The sequence below is a fragment of the Pempheris klunzingeri genome, chromosome 15, assembly GCF_042242105.1.
Source record: "Pempheris klunzingeri isolate RE-2024b chromosome 15, fPemKlu1.hap1, whole genome shotgun sequence".
NCBI lineage: Eukaryota > Metazoa > Chordata > Actinopteri > Acropomatiformes > Pempheridae > Pempheris > Pempheris klunzingeri.
In genome coordinates, this window is record NC_092026.1 from 11,178,092 (window position 1) to 11,200,044 (window position 21,953).

The window sequence follows — 21,953 nt, forward strand, 5'->3', positions numbered from 1 at the left end:
TTGAAGGCAGTGGACCGGGGCGCCTCGCTGAAGCCTAGCCCATTGTCTCCTGCAAACAGAGCAACTAAGGAAAACGGGTTTGACCAAAACAGCGGTGCAGCCCACAGAGGAGTGTCCAAGTGGTAGGCATTGCGGGTTTGTAAGCCACAGAAGAAGAAAAAAAAAAACGGGGCCCTGGATAGATCTGGCCAATAACGGAAAATGAATCACAGTCAAGTTTTAATAATATGAGCAAGAGCCGCGTTTTGTTGCAATTGGCGACCAACTATTGATGCTTCAGCGCCGATCGTTTTCCAGATCACCAATTCGCGCGGACTTCTTTTGTTCGCATCGCTTGAATCCCAATTTCTAGTCTGCATATCTGTGTTGTCGCTGTAAAAAAAAAAAAAAAAAAAAAGAGTTACTCGCTCCAAAAAAGAAAAAAAAAAAAAAAAAAAAACCCAAGATGAATTTCCAGTCGAGCGTCCCAGTGTCCGGTATCTCGCAGCAGTCTCAGCCAGCCATGCCCACTCCAGGCACGGTCCCGGTGGCAGTTCCCGTCCCGGTCCCCCAGTCCATCCCGTCCCAGTTCGGATCCGGATCGTCTGCAAGCTCAGGGGCCGGTCAGTTCGGTTCGGGGACTGTTTCAGGCCAGGCTGCCCAGCCCGGCCAAGCGGGCTCGCAGTTTGTTTTGTCCAACTCGGCGGCCATCAGGGCAGAGATCCATCGGTTCGAGTCTGTCCACCCGAACATTTACGCAATCTACGACCTGATCGAGCGCATCGATGACCTGGCCCTGCAGAACCAGATCCGAGAGCATGTAATCTCCATTGAAGGTGAGTGTGGGGAGGGGTCACACTGGGGTTTCTCTGTCGTTTGGTGGTTCTCATTCATTGAGGGCTGGGGGTGGGGGGGGAGAGTGGTTGAGGGGTGAGGGGGGTCTCCTTTCCCTTCCTTTTATGTACACTTGGTAACATTGTCATGGGCGCATAGCACAGTGTCAACAATCACACTTTGGAGCTGGGGGCGTAGCCGATCTCATAGTCCTGCTCAAGGCATGAATTGCCCCCATCCACTGCAGTGTTAACAATCAAATGTTTAACTGCACTAACAACAGACAGTCTGTGCGATTGTAATTGCTCCTTTTTTTTTTTTTTTAATGGCATTTGGTTAAGAGGCCTCTGATTTCACATCTCATGCACTAAAAGTGTGTCCCTCCAGAGAGTGGCTTAGGTTTTGTTTTATTTTGAACCCATGTTCCAGGAAGAGAGGCTACCAATGTCAAGTCACATGTTACATGAAAGTGATGATAGATAGCCCTGCACAATGCAGAGGCTCACTAGCACTAAACACACACACAGAACGGGCTGTTACACATGAAAGGAGAGGAAATGATGATGCACTAATGGAGATGCCATGATGGACATAAGTGAATCTGTCATGAAGCCACTCGACAGGTATAATCTTTGTGGAAATCAGGTCCCAGTGATGTTACCTGACCAGACCAGGCCTCCCTTGTCAAATTCAGGTGAGGATTTAGCCTCACTGTGAGATGTGAACGTCATAAATTGTAGTAGCGGTTTCTTGTGTGTTTCTCCCTGCTGCTCACATGTATCCAATCAATGGCTGACATGGCAGTCAGCGTGCTGTTTAACAAAGTCAGCTGTCATGGGTCTCGAGGAGTGTCGGAGTATATAGTACACGTTCGCACCAGTGGTTCCAAAACCGTCTTTAGTGGCATAATTCGGATTCAGATGTGTTTTGCACGGTTCAAATAAAGGAATCAAGTTCATCTTGAAAGCAGCAACCATTAATATACATCGTCTGCAGCTGTTTTATTATGTTTCTTGAATTTGAGAAACAATATGGAATACCAGTGAAACCAGGTTGAATAGTTTTCTTTTTGGCACAAATTAGGAGTTTACAGTGAAAGAGTGAGATAGTCATTGTAAGATAAAGTCCTCATTGGTGTAAATGGTTAGCGTGTGACTGTACAGGGCGGTACCATTAGAGCATTTAGCTGTTTTAACAAAAAACTATAGCAATAGTTATATTGTTAGCATTCAGCAACTTCACTTCCTGTGAGATGTTGATGTTGGCGTGCCAGTGGCAAAGGTTAATGGGAAATGTTTAATATTAAAGAAATAAATGGTCAGTGCAACTTTCAGGAAGATATTGACGTGTTGGCTTTAATGCTGGTTGTCAATATACCAATATTTCAAGGATATCAACAGACCTCAGCATTGTCAGTGATGATCTTATCAGATAAACCTGACCTTAACATTTATCAGGGGGAAATATCATTACATGGAGTCATCACTGAAGGATTTTCCATGTTGGCTTGTTTTGTACTGTTTGTCTTGCTTTTGCCGATTGTTTAGCAATACGTTAGTGTTTTGACATTTACTTTGAATAACATCACTCAACATAATGGCCACAGCCATTAAAGCACAAGGCAGAATCGGTATCATGATCCACAGGTTGAGGACCGATCATAGTGAAAATAAGCAATCAACTGGTGGGCCCGTTGTGTCTCAGTTCAACCTTTCAGCATCCCTCAGATGCTTTAGGATGACATGTCTTTCTTCTGTATCTTGATAGGACAACACAGGAGCCTTTTATGAGTTATCTCTTAAATGTCCCTCTTAAAAACAGGAAGGTTGTTGCTTGTGTGCTTCATTCACAAATCTCTTTTGGTACAGATATTTTGCGTCAGCCTTCAGCTTCCAGTGGAGTTGAACTTCACTTTTGTTGTGGGTTCCTCCTCCTTCACTGTCACCCTTTCAAACCCCTTAGAAAAAAGGAGCGCAAAGATGATTCCTTAAGTTTAAGATAGTATGGTAGCATTAAAATACGCTGCTAGCAAGCCAACAAGTTCATCAGTATTGAGTCAAATCTGAAAGCCACTGAACCTTCTTTCTTATTGTTCTCAAAACGCACCATATTGACTGCATCATTAGTCCACCACGGCTTCTGTTGGTGGAGAAAGTGGCCTCTCTGGGACATCTTCCTCACAGTTGGTCTCCGTGTAATTGTTGAACATTAGCAAAATGATTAGAAACAATCCCTTGATGTGCTGCATACTAAACAACCTAATTGTTGATGTTTGAGACGAGAAGTCTCCCAGTAGGATGTCACATTGTCTGTCTGTATTGGGCCAGGTATCCTTGGGAGTAAAAACAGAACTATGATTGGTGTGGCATTGTGTCCTTACACAAAATGTCAAGCAAAATATTTAATGTAGTATATTCCCCTTTTGGCACATAATTAACATGTTTGGGGTCTCAACTCTGATGTTATGTGCATGAAGAATGGTGTTGAATTGATGTGTCTTAGCATACACACCGTATGTCAAAAGGCATTACAGGTTTTGGTATCCCTCTCCCAAAAACATTGCTTTAGCTTTGATGTGCGCTGTGGTGCTTTTTTTTTTTCTTCTTCATGCTGTTAAATGAGATGCAGTTGCCTTAATACCTGTAACTTCGCGAGGCTTTGAAGAGCTGCAACAGGAGACGTTGGCCGACTTGTCTTCACCTGCACTGTGGAACTGCAGAGCTGCTCTCTTCAATCTTGCATCATTGCGGAGTCTGTTGCTAAGGAACCAGTGGCTCATGCATTTAGCTGAAAATGCTGAAGAAAAGAGTGAATAGAAATTACAGCCCTTACAAAATGAATTCCCATCGTTACTAAGGTTCCCCTGCTGCTTTGTTGATTAGTAAGACCTTTGTACAAGGATGACCATCCACACTGGTTTTTGTGCTCCCCCCTCCCTCATATAATTCATTTTGCATAATTCATTCTATAATTGATATTCAGGATGGTGCTTGGTTTCAGTGAGCCAATTCATAATGCCATTCCAAATAAAACATTTTCTCTTTTGTCTTTTTTAAAACGATGTTTGTGAATACAGGACAGGAAGCTGATTAAGAATTAGACAAGCATGTAATTCATGTAATTCATCATAAGCTGTGAGAAAGACCAGGCCAGGAAATTTGCAAACAAAATGGCAGTAACAAAATACAGAGAGTGGTCAGCAAGGGGATTTAATGTTAAAGTGACAAAAATGTTTCGCTACCTGTCAAAGAGGCTTGGGTTAGCGTGGCTGGGTAACCTGTGCGGGGGCCCGGGGCAAAGATTTGCAGATGGGCTCCTGTTGCTTCCATTTTCCCAACAAGTGCAGAGCACACAGCACACTGTAGATGCCAGCTGCATTATAGTGTGCACAGAGGCCCAGAAACCACCTACACAGGTAGGTTTCTGTGTGTCCGTTTGTGGTAAGTTCATGAAACGCTACTCAAACAAATTGGGAAACGATCATTTTGTTGAGCCCACTGGCAGTTGCCCACTTTGGATGGTAATCCAGCCTTGTGGCTAAAAACCACGTTAGACCTGTGAGCTGAATGACAGAGAACCTTCAATGTCATGAAGCTAAAATGACTCTCAAATCCCCAGGATTAGGTGTTGAGTTGCTAGTGTGCCAAACTGGTGCTTTATCAATCAGGCTGAAGTGAAAAGAGCAATTTCCTGGATATTGATTTGGTCTAATCCATAAAATGTTTTCAATGCCAGTGCCAATTAAACTTTGTCTTTAGTCTGAAAACAGGTTTTGGACAAGGCTTCATCTTTGTTTGAGCAACCAGCTCATAGACACTCTTTGTAACTTTGTCCCCTGATGGAACATATTCAGTCTTTTTTTGGAACTGATTGACTCATACTACCTGTGGAGCGCTACTAAAAATGATAAAGAACAAAGAATTTGGTTCCATTATTTCATTGTGTAACGTAAGAGCTAATTTAACATGTGTAAGAAACTAAATCTGATAAAGACAGAGTTTATTGAGTCAACAGGGAAACATGTCTAATGAGCTGCAGCTTTGCTTATTTCACTGACAGCCAAGTTTGTCAACTAATCATCACTACAATTACACTGGCCGGCCTTCTTGCCAGTGACCATCTTTGTGCCTCACTGTGAAGTAACACTGATGATGCAGCAGAAAGCTGAAGTTCGTTTTAGGTCAAAGTTTTTAGCTGTCAGCCAAGAAAGGCCAATCCGACTGAGAATTACAACACAACAGTGATCAACTGAAAGCAGGTTTAAAAAAAAAAAAAAGAGAGAATAAATAATACCAGTCGGCTGGACAGATATTCTGCATCGTCAACTTGTTCTTACATCAACCTTGAAAGTGTGCCCCAAGTCTTCTTACACTCTTAATGCACTGGAGTTAGTTCAGCTAATGAATAACCTACAGACATTTGGCAAGACATTGGATACCATGTCCTTGCTGCATAATTAATTGTTTGAAATAGCAGATAGGTTTATTTTTTCACAGATAAAAACTTATATCATTTGTAGAGGTGGTTTCTCTAGACTCGAACCCAGACCTACGTAGTGCTGTTTACACATTCAACCAGAGCTGGAGCCTGGATTTGGTCTGGGGATTTGATTTAGGGGGAATAAACATGTGAGGATTTGTAAGCAGAATAAAATCCGGATCACTGAGATATGCAGACAGCTGCAGAGATGGTATCTGTGATTTCAGTTATATTTTTAGCTGTTCATTTTAATGTGGATGAGTGTTCCATTAACAAGACTATGCCCTGGGAATAGTTTTCTTTGGTGCTATTTGCAATGGGACTTCTGATTGCTACTCTAATTCATATTCTTATCAAACTTGTATAACATTCTTTACTTTTTTTAAGGACGCTCTGTAGGTAGTTGAAAAGATGTAGGTTTATGAAGTACAAGAGCACCTGCAAGTAGAGGTTGTGTGACATAACTTAAGGTGGTGATGATTACAGGACACTGACCTGTGTGTGTGTGTGTGTGTATTTTGAGGGGTTTTCCTTGAGCTGATTGTCACGATGTTACATTGTTGCAATGTCATCTTGCATCTTGAGCAATAACTGTGTTTCATGAAACTGCAAAAGCTCATGCTGACATTCATATTTCCAACTTGCAGTCCAATGTCAGGGCAAGGGCAGTCACCTAAATCCACAGCTACTCAAGAGGGGTGCTGGGGATTTCAAGAAAGGACTAATAAGGCTGCACAATGGGACATGGTGTGCTCAGATAGCAAAAGGGATGACACAATGAGATACAAAAGCTCACGCTGAAGCCTCTGAGCTCTCTGCTGGCATTGTGTGGCATCTCAGCAGCTCCCTGGTACATACTGCATCTCTCTAGTAGTCGGTTGCAAAAGAGAGCACGAGCAGAGTTCTCATCTGCTAATCACACGCAGAGAATGATGATAATGCATCTTTCCGTCACTGCTGAAGCGGGGCTTATTTCCTGCAGTGACCTAAAACACTGAAATATCTTCATTAAAATTGTTTTCATTGACCACATGTTGGCATGCCGTAGCAGAAGTTCTCGGTGATACAGCTTTGGTAGTTTGATTCAAGACCCACGAAGGCAGGATAAATATAGTCCTGTTTAAGAATACTCATACAGAGTGGGCTAACAGAGGTTTTCCAATGAGTTGTAACAGTTAAGAGGTCGAGATATGTGTGCCATTGTGGGGCTTAAATTTGAGTTGAGGACTGTGGGCCATCTGTGTCAGGAAAATGCCGCTGCTACTTCTGGCAAGTGAATGTCTCCACAATGTGCTCATTATTTTTCAAAACCGTAACTGTGAATATGGATTAGAAACTGTTATAGAGTTAGAAATGTCAGTCAATACCACCAGCTGTGTCTCTTACACGGTGTGTCAATGTAAATTGCTGTTAATGTGGAATGCTGGTGTTTATAGAGTAGCTCAGTAAGTATTTACTAGTTGTAGATCTTGTGCCTAAATAAAGCCTCACATAAATACATCTGTGAAGCATGGAATAGGCCCAACCACGGCCGGTTTCTCTTCTCTTCTCTTTTACGTACTGTTACATAGGTAACATAGATTAAACACTGCTCAGTATCTATACTAATTATTTCTGAGCAACATTAAGATAACTATTTTATGCCATAACTGCAAGTAAGGTTTAAATTAAATGATTAACAGGATTTGACATTAAACTTGTTTGTTGTGAAGCTATCACACACTTACAATAACTTTTAGCCAGCAAGCTTTTTAGCTTCCTTACTAAGAGTTGGATGCGAAGATTGATGCCACTCTCATCCCTGTCCATTAAGTATGGAGCTGGAGTCAAGAGGCGATCAGCCGAGCTCAGCATAAGGACTGGAAGCAGCTAGCCTGGCCCTCTCTAAAGTCCATCAACAAATCTAAAGCTTACAAACCAACATGATGTATTTCATTTGTTTATTCTGCACACAGAAAGGTAAAAATGACAATTTGCAGTGACGATAAGATTACAGGATTTACAAATCCCGAAATGATAACAAAACTCAGGCCTGTACGTTAAAGTGAATTTCAAAACCTTCAAGGCTGCTAAAATCAGATATCATCTTATCTTCTTCTTATCATCTTAAGGAAACCATTTCACATATGCACTAAAACGCAACACGTCCGTAGCATATGGCATGTCTTAGCAAAAAACAGATTGAGACTAACAACTGTAAAATCTGTAGGGCTGCAGTTCTATCTGCTGTTATACTACAGTCTTCTAAATGTACGTGAATGAGTGTCACAACACAACACAGGAGACACAAAAAACAGCGCTGCATCAGTTCCAGCTTTACCGAACTCGCTGCATCTTGAATCGCCGTGGTGTGGTGGCCCGAGAATGGCGGTGCAGCAGCAGATGTATGGACCACAATCTGTTTTGTTTTTTCCTTTTTGCTTCATTGCTGAAACGCGTATTACCTATGTCAGAAATCCCCCCCATAGGCATTAGAAAATGAAGCATATGGAATGAATAGCAGCGGAGCTTGAGAAGATCATTGCCAACCAAACAGGAAGTAAACAAACCACAGCTGTGTTGTTTTTTTAATTACATTTTTTAAGCAGTTGTATATTTCAAATGAATTACAAAACTAACTCATTAATATTGACACTAGAAAAAATGTATTTCCAAAAAGGTTCCTTTTAAATCATTTGTAGTTTCATTTTTAGTTTACTGTAAATTGCTTTCATCTGAGACCTCTAGGATGCAGTCCCTTATTTGGTTGCTATTGACTATTTCTTAAAATTAAAAGAAAGATAGATTGTAGAAAATCCATATCTCACTTCAGTTGTATCTGTGCTGGAGACGACAATGATCCCGTAGGAGCAAAGCGGTCCATTGCGGTGTGTCATGTACCAGAGGCCTTCAACACCTCCCATGTTAAGTCGCCCAAGCAGCCTTTGTTAGAAATATCAACTTCTTTTGATTTGCCATTCACTTGAAAACATTGCCAGAGCATCTGTAGCAAGTGAACCAACCTCTGTGTTGAGCGTTGCAAGTGTCAGGTTTCAGCCATGTTTAATCCTTGAGAGCAGTGTTGTAGAAACACTTCACATCAAGTTTACATCACAGGTTTACTCTCGGGAGTGTGGTAGTAACAGACTTTACCCCTGACAGATGCATGCTAGACAGCAGGGTCTGCACACGCCTCACTCTCAAAAGTCTCCGTGTGATTAGCCTGTACAGTTTCTCTCATCTGCAGCTTCACAGCACTCATTACACCTCCATTGACGTGCATTTTAACACAGCACACGGCCGCAAGTGTGCAGAGAAGAGCTGAATTGGTGAGCTGTAAACAGAGCCTCAGTCTGAGGGCCTGGGAGGTCTGACGGGGTCAGAGTGCCATATCTGCATCAGCCCTGCTGTCCTCTCTGCTGCAGCACCTCAGCTTTGGCTTATTGAATGTGACGCTATCCTCCACAGCAGAATGTCCTCCATTGTGCTATTCAACAAAGGCGCTCTCTCTCCCATTGATGGACAGCTAATTTTTTTCTTGTGTTCTGAATATGGAGGAGCAGGGCTGAGCTGGTCTGGGGTTTTTTTCTTTAAAGGAAAATCTAGAGTATACTCATCATAATCTCCCATGAGCAGAAAGTAGAGGGTTGTTTTTTTTTTTCACTCCACCATGTTCTGACATTGTTAATGGGTAGTGTGGAACAGTTCTGATCTAATGTCTTATTGAAGGGAAGAACCATTGAATTTCTCAGCAGAGTTCATTTTGAATCACTGGGTTTTCACTACTGAATAAGAGAGATGCATTTGTCCCAACCATACATGAATCAGTGGGTGCTCGACATTAAGCAGCTTCATTAGATTTATATGAAAGAAATATATATATATAAAAAATCTCGGGAGTCTTGGGATATATGCAGATATTCTCTTTCTGCTGTAAGGACATTGTGAAATTAGGTACAATTAGTGAGAGCAATGGAGAGAATGTAACAGTTACATTAGAAATGATGCTTAACTGCAGTCTGTGTTATGGTGATGATACAGAATGCTGCAGTTGAGTTCAATATATAATATACTCTAATTCACTTTATTATGCACACCACCATAATGTTTTCATGCCTTATAAGTAGGGCTGAACCAATTAGTTTTAGATTGAGAGACAAAAATATGAATAAATCCATTCAGTGAATAAGTTATTATTGTAAGAGGGATTTTTTTTAAAATGCAAAAATATGAAACATTGGCTTATTCCAGCGACCTAATTGTGAGACACTTCTGCTTTTCTGCGTCTTCACTGATAATTAGTGTTGATAGCACTCAAAAAGCAATTCGAAGATGTCACCTTTTGGCTTTAGGAGATGGTGAGTTTGTGTTTTTACTATTTTTTGGCAGTTATAAGCCAAACTATTAGGGCTGCAACTCATAATTTTCTTTATCGACAAATGTTATAATTTTTATTAATAATTACTATTTTAATCTCCCACAGCGGAGGGGGATGTGTTCAAATGTCTTACCAACACTAATTATCACTAAAGACAATCAGATTGGACAGTCAGTCCAAAACCCAGATATATTTAGTTTACTATCATGTATTACAAAGTAAATCTTGACATTTAAGAAGCTGGAACCAGCAAATGTTTGTCAATTTCTAATGATTCATTTTCTGTTAATTGACTGCTATACCACAAAATAATGGAGTAATTCAGGAAAAAAAGTAGCAGAGTAATGGATAATGATGACAATGTATTAGTTAATGTGCATAGCCCTACATCTACGGTTATACTGTGCTGTATTCCCTCTATTAACATTATCTTTTTTTTTTTTTTTAATGCTGAGACAGCGGTCAATTAAATTTGCCTTAGGCTCTTCTGTTTTTTTGTTTTTTTTTCAATTTGTGCATCATCCGTGTCCTATGGTGGAAGTGCTCATGTTTCCTGCCAGTGGGGTAGGGCTGGAAGCAGATGGCTGCTGACAGAGGAAGGGGTTTGGAAAGCAGTGAGTGAGCAACAGATGGAAAGGCGCATATGCCTCCAAGTCCCCTCAGCCTGCCAGCAGTCCCGTGACTAACTGTGGGAAGATTCTGGCCTCATCCAGGTTGGGGATGGGTAGAGGATCATGGTGAAAGAATGAAGTGTCCTTAGAATAGAAATTGTTATCTGAGACTAGTTTTTCCCTGGAAATTCAACTGGGGGAGGATTTAATTGGGGATGAATGGAGAATTGTGGCAGAGAGTCAACCTGGACTGCAGGAGCTCTTTTATAAAACACCATTTTACAGTAGAAAAGTAAGCAGTGATCTTGTTTGAGTTATCCAGTTATTTAGCAGAGAGAGAGAGAAGCACAGTCGCCCCTTCTCTTTGAAAAGAAATCTCAAACAGGGACTTTTCTTGCCCTCGGGGAGCACATTTTCTGCACTGAGGAGGAAAATGCCGGATAAAGGAAGTGTGTCCTACAGTATGTGAGGCCATAATGCTGCAGAGACAGCATACAGTATGCAAGTTAAAGCTTTGTGTTAAAAGTCAGTTACTCCTGCTTTTGGAAAGCCATGTAATTGAGAATGTGTTATTTAAAGGTTTCAGGCCTGTGGAAATCCAATGTAATTCTCTTATTAGCTCAGGGATATGCCACAGTTTTCCTGAGTCAGTCAATCTCCAAGGACATGTTTGAGTTAGTTTGTTTCCACTTGAGGAATTATTCATGAAAGTTATTTTTCTGTTGTGAGGATGAATCCTGCTGAACAAAATGTTTTAAAGGCTGTGTCCTTCCGAATGTGGTAGCGTTGCTACCAGATCATGTGGTGTTTTTGAAGTACTTCAGGCTAGGTGATTATGCAGTAGTTTGACATTTGCTCTCACATTTGGCCGTAAATGTAATATCCCTACTGTATATACCGCATCACTTGTTCTCAGTTTATTTTCATTGAACTGAGAGGAGTGTGAGCATTGTCAGCAGTGCTTTTCTGAGGTTAGCTCTCTTGTCGGTACAGCTTGTTAAACATGTGCGATCTGAGCGTTATCACCCAGGTCTTACATTCCTTTAGTGGATGTCATTGTTTTGATGGTGTCTTGACATGTCCTCTGGCCTTGTGCTCGCTGTCTTCAAAGCACTCTCTCAGGCAGCATGCCAGATGCTTGTTTTTCAGTGTATTTTGTTGTTGATTGTGGGAAAATGCGTGCCACTGATGAAGCAATTAGAAGAAATGCTGCAGTGAACAGTTGGTTTTAATAAAGTCTTTTAAAAAAAAAAAAAAAGAAAAGTTTGAAGCATCTGTTACTTAGCTTCAGCTTGGATCAGCAGTGATATTTTGGTCACTTGTTTTGTGAATCATAACTCAGCTCTAAGGAGGGTTTTGTTGTTAAGAGATGTTTTATTCTGTGGGAATCACTGGAGAGGAAGTGTAATGTGACCCCCCATTTACTGTTTATACCCCCATTTCCTGCTTTCCCCGACTGGAATAACCTTAAGTTGTTCCACTGTTGAATCCCCCTGGCCATGACCCAGAACTCATGTCATGCGTTAGGGTATGTGAACTGCATGCACAACAACCCTTCTAGGAACACAATCACAGTTCCCACTTTGGACCAGACATCTGAGGGGGTTTTTCAGAATAACCTCCATTAGCACAGGATATAGGCTGTAAGGATTTACTCCCTGTGGAACTCTTTGCTGAATGTCCTCCACTCTTTTCATGCCTAAATTAGTACTTGTCTCCCTTATGTGATTTTTCAACCACAGCTTTGACATTTAGGTTTTAATTGACCTTAGTGTTGGCGGTGTAAAGCTCAGATTTTGCCCATAACCGATAACAGCTAGATTAATGAGGTGATATTCGTGTGGAATATTTTGAAGTCAAAACATTTTTCCATTTTGCAAGCAAATAATGACTTGTGGTGAGCACAAATCATATCTCCAACGTATTAATACCCATGTGGTTTTAGGGGCTCATTACACACTAAACCTTCATTTTCTAACTTTTCTAGAGGCAAAATGGTTAATATATCTTCTGTGCAGGGAGCTTAATGACTCCATTGCTGCAGTATTTGTGTTTATATATGCATAAATCATGAAAATGAGTGTTAGGAGCATTGCCCTATGGTAAAAAAAAAAAAATGGAGCCTCTGGAAACAAGACAGCACATTTGTCTCAGGGTTTAGCCAAAACTATAGCAGGCCACAAAATGCCAGGATGCAAGAGGCTAACAGCAAACATTAGAAGGCAAAATGAATAAAATCTGTGATTCATAAAAGTCATTTTTTAATAGCGTGCCAGTTAGGAGCGATGTTACTATGGAGATTTGGAAGAAAAAGGTTACCAGAATGCTTCAGTGTTTGCCGAGCACCATTTGGTCCTATTTTAAAAAATGCAGCGTTTCTGATATGAGTTTCTGATATGTGCTGTAAACCGAGCTGTATTGTCCGTCCTCTGTGTGAATGAACGCTCTGCGGTGCCCATTTGATATAAGCTGTTTGGAATCTTCCTCAGGGCTGTGTGAGTGCAGCTTCTCAACAGCTCTGGTTTGGATGATGAGATTTTCCTCATTGAGGAGTCTGGCGTGAAAATTGCACTGTTCAGCACCCTGACACCGTTCTCAGAAGATGAGCTCTCCCTCGATTTTGTGTCCGTACACTGGAACGAACTGCTGGCCTCAAATCACTGTACAGTAAAAAAGGAGGAATTATGACACTTGTGTTGCCACACACTGCATCTCAGGCCCTGCTGTGCTCTTGGGTCCATTCTGTTGTGAAATTGGACCAACTGGTGTCTAGAGATGCACCCTGCTGCTGCGTTAAAGCATAGTGAGCCATTTGTATCCATTTTGCAAGACATTTACAGGACATTTATTTCCTCAGCAAATTGGTTTCTTAGCAGCACCGCGCTGTTGACTCGCAGGCCTCTGTGTTATTTGTCCAGTTGCAAGCACTTGCACAAAAAATATGTCCAAAGTGGGGAATAACTCACATTACTAATGTTTGCATTGGGCCTCTCTGAAAGTATTCACACTACTAAATTGTGGCTTTTCACATATTTGGCTTCAGAAGACCTTCCGCTCAAAAAAAAAAGGTATCTTTTGTTGTGTCAGAATCTGGCATGAAATCTGGTTTTGGCCTGAAAGAAATTGGCAGCTAATCTAGACCCAGGCTAATTCAAAGCTGCATTTTGTCTGTTTACACAATAAAACAAATCTTCCTGTGGTCTCTTCGTGCCAATAGGGCTTTTAGTAAATAGGACCCTACCTTTTAATGGGCTGGCGCGTGAGAGCTTGGGCATGATTAATGCTCCATTTTCAAAGCAAATCCTTTGGCCGCACTCACCCTCATGGATTGTCAGATGTCACGTTTGGGAAAAGTACATCTGACTGAAATCTCAGTCACAGACATAGGTCATTTAGCATCGGCAGCACAGAGGATCTGACCCCATGTCTGAAATGAGTCTTCCAGGCAGAGAAATAGGGAAGAGCGTGGTAGGTTGTTAGACTTTTGCAGTGTAAGAGCTCTGGTGATGCATCTCCGTTGGTGGCTGTGTGTGGAGCAGGTCTCCCGGTGGATGGGTAGGCAGTGGCATGTGTTATGTAACACAAGTAGGTGGCTGGAGTAGTTCTCCGCAAGTGTGTTTGTGGTGTGCATGTGGTACTCCTGGGATGTGTGAATTTCCCCACACACACACAGGCCTTCGACCCTGACCTGGATGGGTGTCTGGTGAGTACAATACCCCGAGGAGATGGATGTAATGGGAGTTTGTGGGGGGGTGGGGACAAGTTATTGAAGCAGTGTCATGTTGTGATGGAGGGTCAGGAATTGGCGTAGTGAGGGTGAGTCTGCCGTCTAGTAAGCCTCTTAACACAACTTGTCTGGCAGAATCAATCTAAACCATTTTCTAGGATTATAACCACTTTTTTTTTTATAACCTCTCAATGTCTCTACAGCCTCTGTGCAGATAATTGGCCCTGTATCGTACTGACTGTTGGCTCAGACCCCTTTGTTTGCTGCTGGTCCAGGACTAGACATCCTTATTTCTGACAAAGAAGGGATCGGATCTCATCAGATAGAGTCCCCAGAGGGCAGGTCGACCTGAGGTTGTCTGAGCCTGAGCTACTGGTGTTGTATGTTTGGATAGATGGAACAATTCAGCACAGTATTTACTCTCTAAAATATCCGCACAGGTTTGTTTGCGGCTGTGCTTTCTATGCAAGCACACATAAGAGAAATATTACGCTTTCATTCAACGTTAAACATGAATTCATTTACTTTCTTAATCTGTTTAGCTCTGTTCACAGGGGGGTGGGACACATCCCAGCATGCACAGGGTGAAAGTCAGGGAAATACAAAGAGAAGTACCCTCTCTTCACCTGATCTGCTTTATTTTATTTGACAACAGGTTAGAGTAATTGATTAACAACAGACAGACAGAAAATAAAGCAACAACTGCAACTATTTTGATCATGAATTAATAACCTTTTCTGGCAAAAATGCTAAACAATCTCTAATTTAAGCATTTCAAATGAGAGCACATGCATCACAGTAAATTGAACATCTTTTGGATTTTGCACTGATGGTCGTACAAGACAATAAATGTGAAGAGGCCATCTTGGGCCCTGGGGAATTGACCTTTTTTTCTTTTTTACTTTGTGACATTTTATAGTTGACAGATTAATCGTTCACTGCTGCTGTAGAATAAGTGCGCGGTGGTCACATTCAGCGCTCTCTACCACCTGATGTGTATCAGTTTTACTTTTATTCCACAGCTTGTTGCCTAAACTTTCTGCTACACGTGTCTTGTTGGTCACAGTGTCTCAAAACATATCTAGTTACTTGACTGCCGGAAGAACTGAGCAAGCTATACTGTGTGAATTAGCTGGCATGCTGATGACTCATTGAAAATTCTTCTGGTTGCATATGACCCGTGCTGAGCAGTGCAGCACCTCAGCCTGCACTGACTCAAGGACGGGGATAGCTAGTGCAAAGCCAAACATGGAGTGGTTTTTGATGACTATGAGCTATTGGACATAGAGTCCAAGCAAGAAGAAGCACTACACACAGTATTTTTCTCCTGAACTTGGAAGGAGTTAGGTTTGTTTGGTTGTTTCTATGGAGCCTTACTTGAACATCCTGGATAATTTGTCCTCTTGTGTCCATCTGGAGAAAATAACACCCACTCTAACCAACATTTTTGTTGGATCCCTTGCTTCTGAAGTCCTCTATGGATGAGATTTCAAATGTTTTATGTTCAGAATGTTATGAAATGAATAAGATATATTTTTATGTTTCCCAACACCCATCATATTCCGCAAATGTATGCAGTAGAGAAGCAAGATGTTATCTTTTCCATGGGAAGCCAAACTCCTATTGCTGTTGTTTAGATAAAGGTTGTATTGAACTTACTTATTCAGACCTGGATGAATTTTGGATGGACAGAAAATTAATGTAAATGTAGGACACTGACAGAAAAAAAAGTGGTGTTTTTTGGCAGAATGTCTGTTCAGTGACATTTCTTCTTGTGCCAGGCCTGTTTTTCTCAGGTCAGATGGAAGCAGAGGATAGATGGGCTCAGATGGATGGAGAATTGACTAACTCAATTAAGAATGACCTTCTCAGCAGATTTTGTGGACTGGAGATCGAACAGTCCAATACGGGCTTATCCAAACTCAATGAGAAAATCATCTCTGATGCCTGTGATTACTTTGATGTGATGTCACTGATCGGTTTTGTCATCTGTTCTCCAGTTTTGTCAAAAATGTACAGATTAGCTCAGGATTTTTTATCTAATGCTGCTTAAAATTTGACACACAGCCACACAAAGCCTATGCTGTCTGCAGGGACAAGTTTCAATCTGCCACTAAGCTTTGACATCTGACTTATATTTGACATCTTACAGAAATGTGCAAATATCAACCATATGTAGACTCACACTGGAAGAAATCTGTCCTGACAACTTGTTTCTTTGCGATGATTTCATGCATTATTCATTTAATATTTTGGGAGACATGAGTCAGCTCCTTTTTTATTGACTTACCTTGGACAGACTGCAGTGTCGTAGGCAGGAATCCACTTAATGTCAACAAACTAAACCGTCAGCTGAACAAACTGATTATCAGACAAATGAAGCTAAACTAATCAGGAGGTTGGTTGTGAATTTATTCGGAAAGGTGGCAAACTTTGGATCATATTTAGCTTGAATAAAAAGAATGGACGAGAATAAAAAAAATTACAGGACAACTGATAATTGTTGACAGCGTAATTCTAAATTTGGCAGATCATCATCTCTGTCTACGGATTTTGTGTTTTATCATGTCATGTGCATTAATGATTATATTAAAAATGTATGTGGTCACTAATCCTGGGATGTGTGATTGGTGTGTAAGAAAGCAGGCTCAAGGGTCATGTACTACTAGATTAGGGTATACATACTGGAAAACGGATATAATTGATTCATAATGGAAGACCCTGCCTTACTGAGTAGCCCACCGAGGTCTGGCCAACTGATTTATTTTCAACTTAACATCTATTGAACTTCTCATTGATTTTCTTTGTTTCCTCTCCCTCATGCCCTCGCTGCCTCTGGCCCACCTTGACGTATTCCCAACATCACGCAACTCTGCAGGTAAGCCTCACGCCATCAGGAACACATGCTCAAAAGCAGTGACCATATTGTTAGAAATCAGGATGTACAGTTCTAATGTTTGTTTGGTGACACACCATGCACGCATACATAATTTGTGGGATAATAGCTAGCCTGTCATACTGGGCTGAGACTGAGTGTCACCATCTGCTTTGTGGATCCTGAAGCAGACTAAACCCTGACTCCTTGCCCTCTCACCCTCAGTGGTTAAAAAAAAAAAAAAAAACAGCTGTTAAATTTGGTCTATCAGTACCTGTGTATCCGTAAGGCTGTGCTTTGTGACTGTGGCCATCTGGACTCTGAATGTGACAGCAGGTACGCTGATGGACTGTCTATAAGGACTACTTGAGAAATACCAAAATATTTGCTTTTAAGAATTCGAAATCCCAAAGAGTTTTACTTTTTTGAGTTAATCCGGTATAAGACCTTTCTCAAAATTCTACCCATAAGCCTCCTAAAATGTTGACTTGGCTGATTTGGCTTTCTAATCTGTTGAAGAATGGAGCGCAACAAAGGGCGACACATTACCCTTTGATTTCGGTACTGAATAGATTTCCAGTGTTATGATTTCTGACATGTGCTCTGTGAAAGGAGAGGAGCACATAGCCCAGAGCAGGATAGAAGCAAGGCAGTACTGAGGATGTGTTAAGAGGACTTAGGAACACGAGGGTTTCTGATCTACATCTGGAGGATGGGGGTTGCACATAGTGATAACCTTCAGAGAGGATCCCAGATGGGGATGCCATCCTCTCAGCTGGCCTACTTCCTTCCCACTCTTAACACGTAGCAATTTGTCCAATCTGCATGCGCCTCCTCTCTTGCTAAGCCAGCCATGTAATTATTATATACATTGTGGCTCTACACTCTTCTTATGCAGAATTTCCATATGGTTGGGACAATTGTGGCCAGAACCTGGCATGGCACAAATGACGGGAATGACACGGAAAAGTGTCAAAATCAGCATCACGAATGTGTCTGCCTACTTTACACAGTAAATTAGGACTCGAAGATGAAGATTTCTGTCTAGTCACCTGGATGACAAGACATGCTAAGCTAATTGTTTTCTTTTACATGATTTTAATGTTCATTTGATCTGTATTGTATTTCTTATAAAATTCCCCTTGCCTCGACAATCAATTTAGCTCAACTACAGAGCTTTTTGATAGCAGACTGTGTGACAAGTAGGACCACAATACTGCAGGTCAGCTCGGGTATCTCCTGCTGTGAAAATGCATCAGAACGATCACAGGCGGCTTGATGTGTTGTACCAAGCCAGTGAAAATGAGACAGTAGTCACTTCACACTTTAAAGGGAACCCATCGTGTATCAGGAACATACCGCAAGCTCATAATTTGACCTAACTTGTGAGTGATTCAGTCATCTGTCATACCTGATATCTGTCAATTCAACAGCACAAAGTCCATTCATATTTCTTTCTCCTTTTTAAGTAATAACATCTTTAAGAGCTCAGGATGGAGTCCAGAGAAAATAAACTTGGGAATTAACTTTTCAATTTCATTGCATTGATTTAGGCTAACAGGATTCTTTTGTGCAATCTTGTTTGAGTGTTTTAGGGTCCACACTTTGCTATTGGTCATTCATTATTTGCACTGGTCTCAGTATTTATCATTTAATGTGTGCACTGACTCATGTGGTGTGTCAGTGGAAGTACAACCCCGGTGCCCATTTCACTTTGATTTTAGAGACTGATAGAGGTCCCAATGGTTGTGCTGAAGTCGGGGGTTCATAATCTGTGGTTTGGAGCTGTTTGAAACTCCACTTGGCACCAGCAGAATGATTTAAACCTTGTTTATATCTCTTAATTACTTGCTGTTGATATATTGACATGGACAGTGTGGACTTGGCAATAGGTGGTCACAAAAGCAACATCTAAAGGGTGTGTAATAAAAGTAAAACAACATGATGCACAACACCATATCATAGAAACACATTTGTTATAATAATTACTATATTTAAGAAACAAACCTGTACTCGCCCTGCTCCACAAAAATGATACACAACTTGAGTTGGAATTTTACACACAATTATACTCAACACCTGATTTTGTATTTGTTTTTTTGAATCTCACCTCTCACAACTTGTTTTGCCAGTGTTCTTTCCAAAATTGTTTTACTCAGTGTTTGTAATTGTGAAAAACAAAGCAGAAAGCCAACAATAGTAGGAGAGGAAACCACAATTATCAGTGCAACCCTTTATTTTTGTTTTGGTTGTTTAGCTTTGTAGCTTAGGATTCACTGACAGTATGGCTGGCCTTGAGGGGATAGATGAGTTTTTCAGGCTGTCTAAAATTACATTTTGTAGGAATGTTGGATGATCCAAACAAGGTTTTTAAGTCAGATATTTATAAATACAGTATTTGTGAGTCATCAATCAACCCATTATTATTCAGTCTGATACGATGACTCTTGGTTTCTATTTTTATGGATCCATTAATCAGTTTTTGCCATTGTAGGGTAGAAAATAAACCTCAAAACAAGCTGACAGATACACACCCACTTTATGGCTTCATGTAAGCAGACATGGAACAACATTAACATTAATTTGGAGTCGTGTGTCTGGCTACTGGACGAATGTAACTCTAGTACTCACTCTCCCTTTCACTCCATTTTGGGCTCCACCAGACACTTAGGAAAACTAGCTAGCTTCAGTCAGAAATGCTAAAGGTAACTCCATCAGTTGGGCAGTAATGTAAATGTACATTATACTCTTAGCCAAAATATATATATTTGTTTTCACAGACAAAAAAAAAAGCATGTTACATGTACACTAGTTATGCTAATGTCAAGCTCATGATGACAATGGTGTAGCATGTTAAGCAGGCATTGAATTCTGTCTTATTTTAGCTTGTTTGCTAAAATAATTTAGCTTCTTGCCTAAAATAACATGCGATGTTGCAGAGAATGGGAAGGCCCGCAGCTTTGTAGGTGCTTGGTCACAATCAGAAGTGGACCTAAATCATGGGATTAAAAAAAAGTCATCAAATCCTCAATCTAGCATGGAAACCCAGCCAGTATTTCAGTCTGGACTAACTTCTAAACCTTTGGCCTTTTTTTTTTTTTTTGTTTAAAAGCTTGTAGCCTTGTAATGACTGTGCTAAACTAGTCACACTCCCAGGAATACACATTTCCACGTTTTAAACTGTCGACATGTAATTGTGGTCGGCCCGGAAATAATGATTTAACAGTAACAAGAGCATACTTCACCATCAGCATGTCCATAAATCTAAATCCTCAGTTATTCAGTCATCCCAAAGGACATAACCACGGTTATTTTTGCTCTTCTGATTCCAGCTTTGGGAGAAACTTGTTTATGGTTACACCTTCACATCACACTGCCTATAATCAAGCAGCATTTATAACCCGGATTTAGCTCTTTGAACAGTATTTGTGAAGATTACCGTGTAAGATCAAAGGAGAAAATTACTTTTAAGTATGCTTTTAGATGATTTTTGGATGTCTTTTGCGGCATCAGATGCTGTATGTGTTGTAATTGGCTCAAACAGCCTAATGTGACTAAAGCATCAGGTGATGGAGGGCTTTTGTGATCCAGACAGCTCCAGGCTTTCTTTGCTTTTCCAGTCCCGCTTCTGTAATGGCTATGGAATCAAGGGATGTGACAAAGGAGCTCGGGCACAGGCAGTCCAGGAATCTTTCATTGCCACGCTGTGGAGCGGCTCATGGCTTCTCCAGTTGACTGTAGTTACATAAGATCACATTTAAACACGAGAGTCATAAATCAACCTGCATAGTCACAACAACACAGCAACTTTTGCCTGAGTTGTTCTGAGTGCTCTTCATCTCTTCTTGCTCTTTGTCCTCCATATTCCTCTCAATCTGGAGAAGATGGAAAAGACTGTGAGGGAGATATGAAACTTGATGACACATTTGATGAGTCATAATTGTTTTGTCTTCAGGGCTCTGTATGTTAAGTAGTAGGAAAAAAACATGTTGGGCTGCTCTCTTCACGTCACCACCTCTCTTCACATTTCTTCTCTGCTGTGCACTTTGAGCCCATAATTTGTAGACACCCAATCTTTTTTTTTTGCAAGAGTTGCCACTTTTCCTTGTCTCATCAACTTTTCCGAACAAAGGGGGGAAGTCTCAGATACTTTGTTTCCTACTGTTTTCTAGCATTCTTTCAGCATCACATAGCAGGATTTTGGCGGGTGCATCTCTTGAAAGTCTTCCAGAAGTTTGAGAAAATAGAAGCTGACGCAACTCTTTCCACGCTAGTTGAATTTAGCGTTTTGGGCCAGATGATTTGCTTTGCCAGTGTTGGAGTGTGAAATTTGCTGTGACGCGCTCGCTCTCTCATAGCCGTCCGCTTTTTGCCGTCTCTCATTCATTCTACTCACACTCTACGTTGTTGTTTCTCATCCTGTCTGTATTTTCCATCACTCTCACACAGACAGACTTACTCAGGCCCCAAATTATTCAAAGCTTTAGTTTTCACTTCTGGCTCACAACAATTATCCAGCTAAAGTAAAATCTTTTTTCTTTAGTTTTTATGTTGTAAAAAAGGGGATGTTTTTTGTAAAGAACTGATTTGCACGCCATTAGCCAGAGCAGTTATTCTGTTGTTTTGATATAATTTCTTTTGGATTACAGTAAAACAAGTTTTCTGTCTTTTATTTGTCGGTCATACAATGAAACACAACAATGCTTGTGCAGAAGTAAACAAATCATTATTTTGCAGTACTGCACTTCCTCCCTTTTTCTCATTTATGCCATTGTGTGGCCTCTCTGTGTTTGTATTGCACAGATTTTTACAGCATTACCACAGCATCATGTCATGCTACTAATAAACAGCTCAACACCTTACTGAAGCACGAAGACGGGGAGCATCCGGTCTCCGCGGCCATGCCTGGCATATGACGGGAGGAGGAAGAGGAGGAGGAGGAGAATGGGACTCAGCCACCGGATGTGTAGTCAGGAACCAGTCATCACTCTCTTCCTAATCTCCCTGTTCACCCCCTGTTCACCACCATCTGGAGAGGATGCCAGAGACTGGCCTGGTGGCAGAATTAGACTCGCAGGCTCAGAGCGCTGC

At 41.1% G+C, this 21,953-nt stretch overlaps 1 protein-coding gene across 1 annotated transcript in view; it reads left to right on the top strand.

Annotated features, from left to right (window-relative positions):
- The window catches only part of agap3 (ArfGAP with GTPase domain, ankyrin repeat and PH domain 3), a 113,751-nt gene continuing 91,798 nt past the window's right edge, over nt 1–21,953 (top strand). Inside the window, exon 1 of the mRNA XM_070844873.1 lies at nt 1–815. Within this exon, the coding sequence (XP_070700974.1) occupies nt 446–815 (370 nt within the window). The 5' untranslated portion in view covers nt 1–445. The remainder of the gene's footprint in view (nt 816–21,953) is intronic.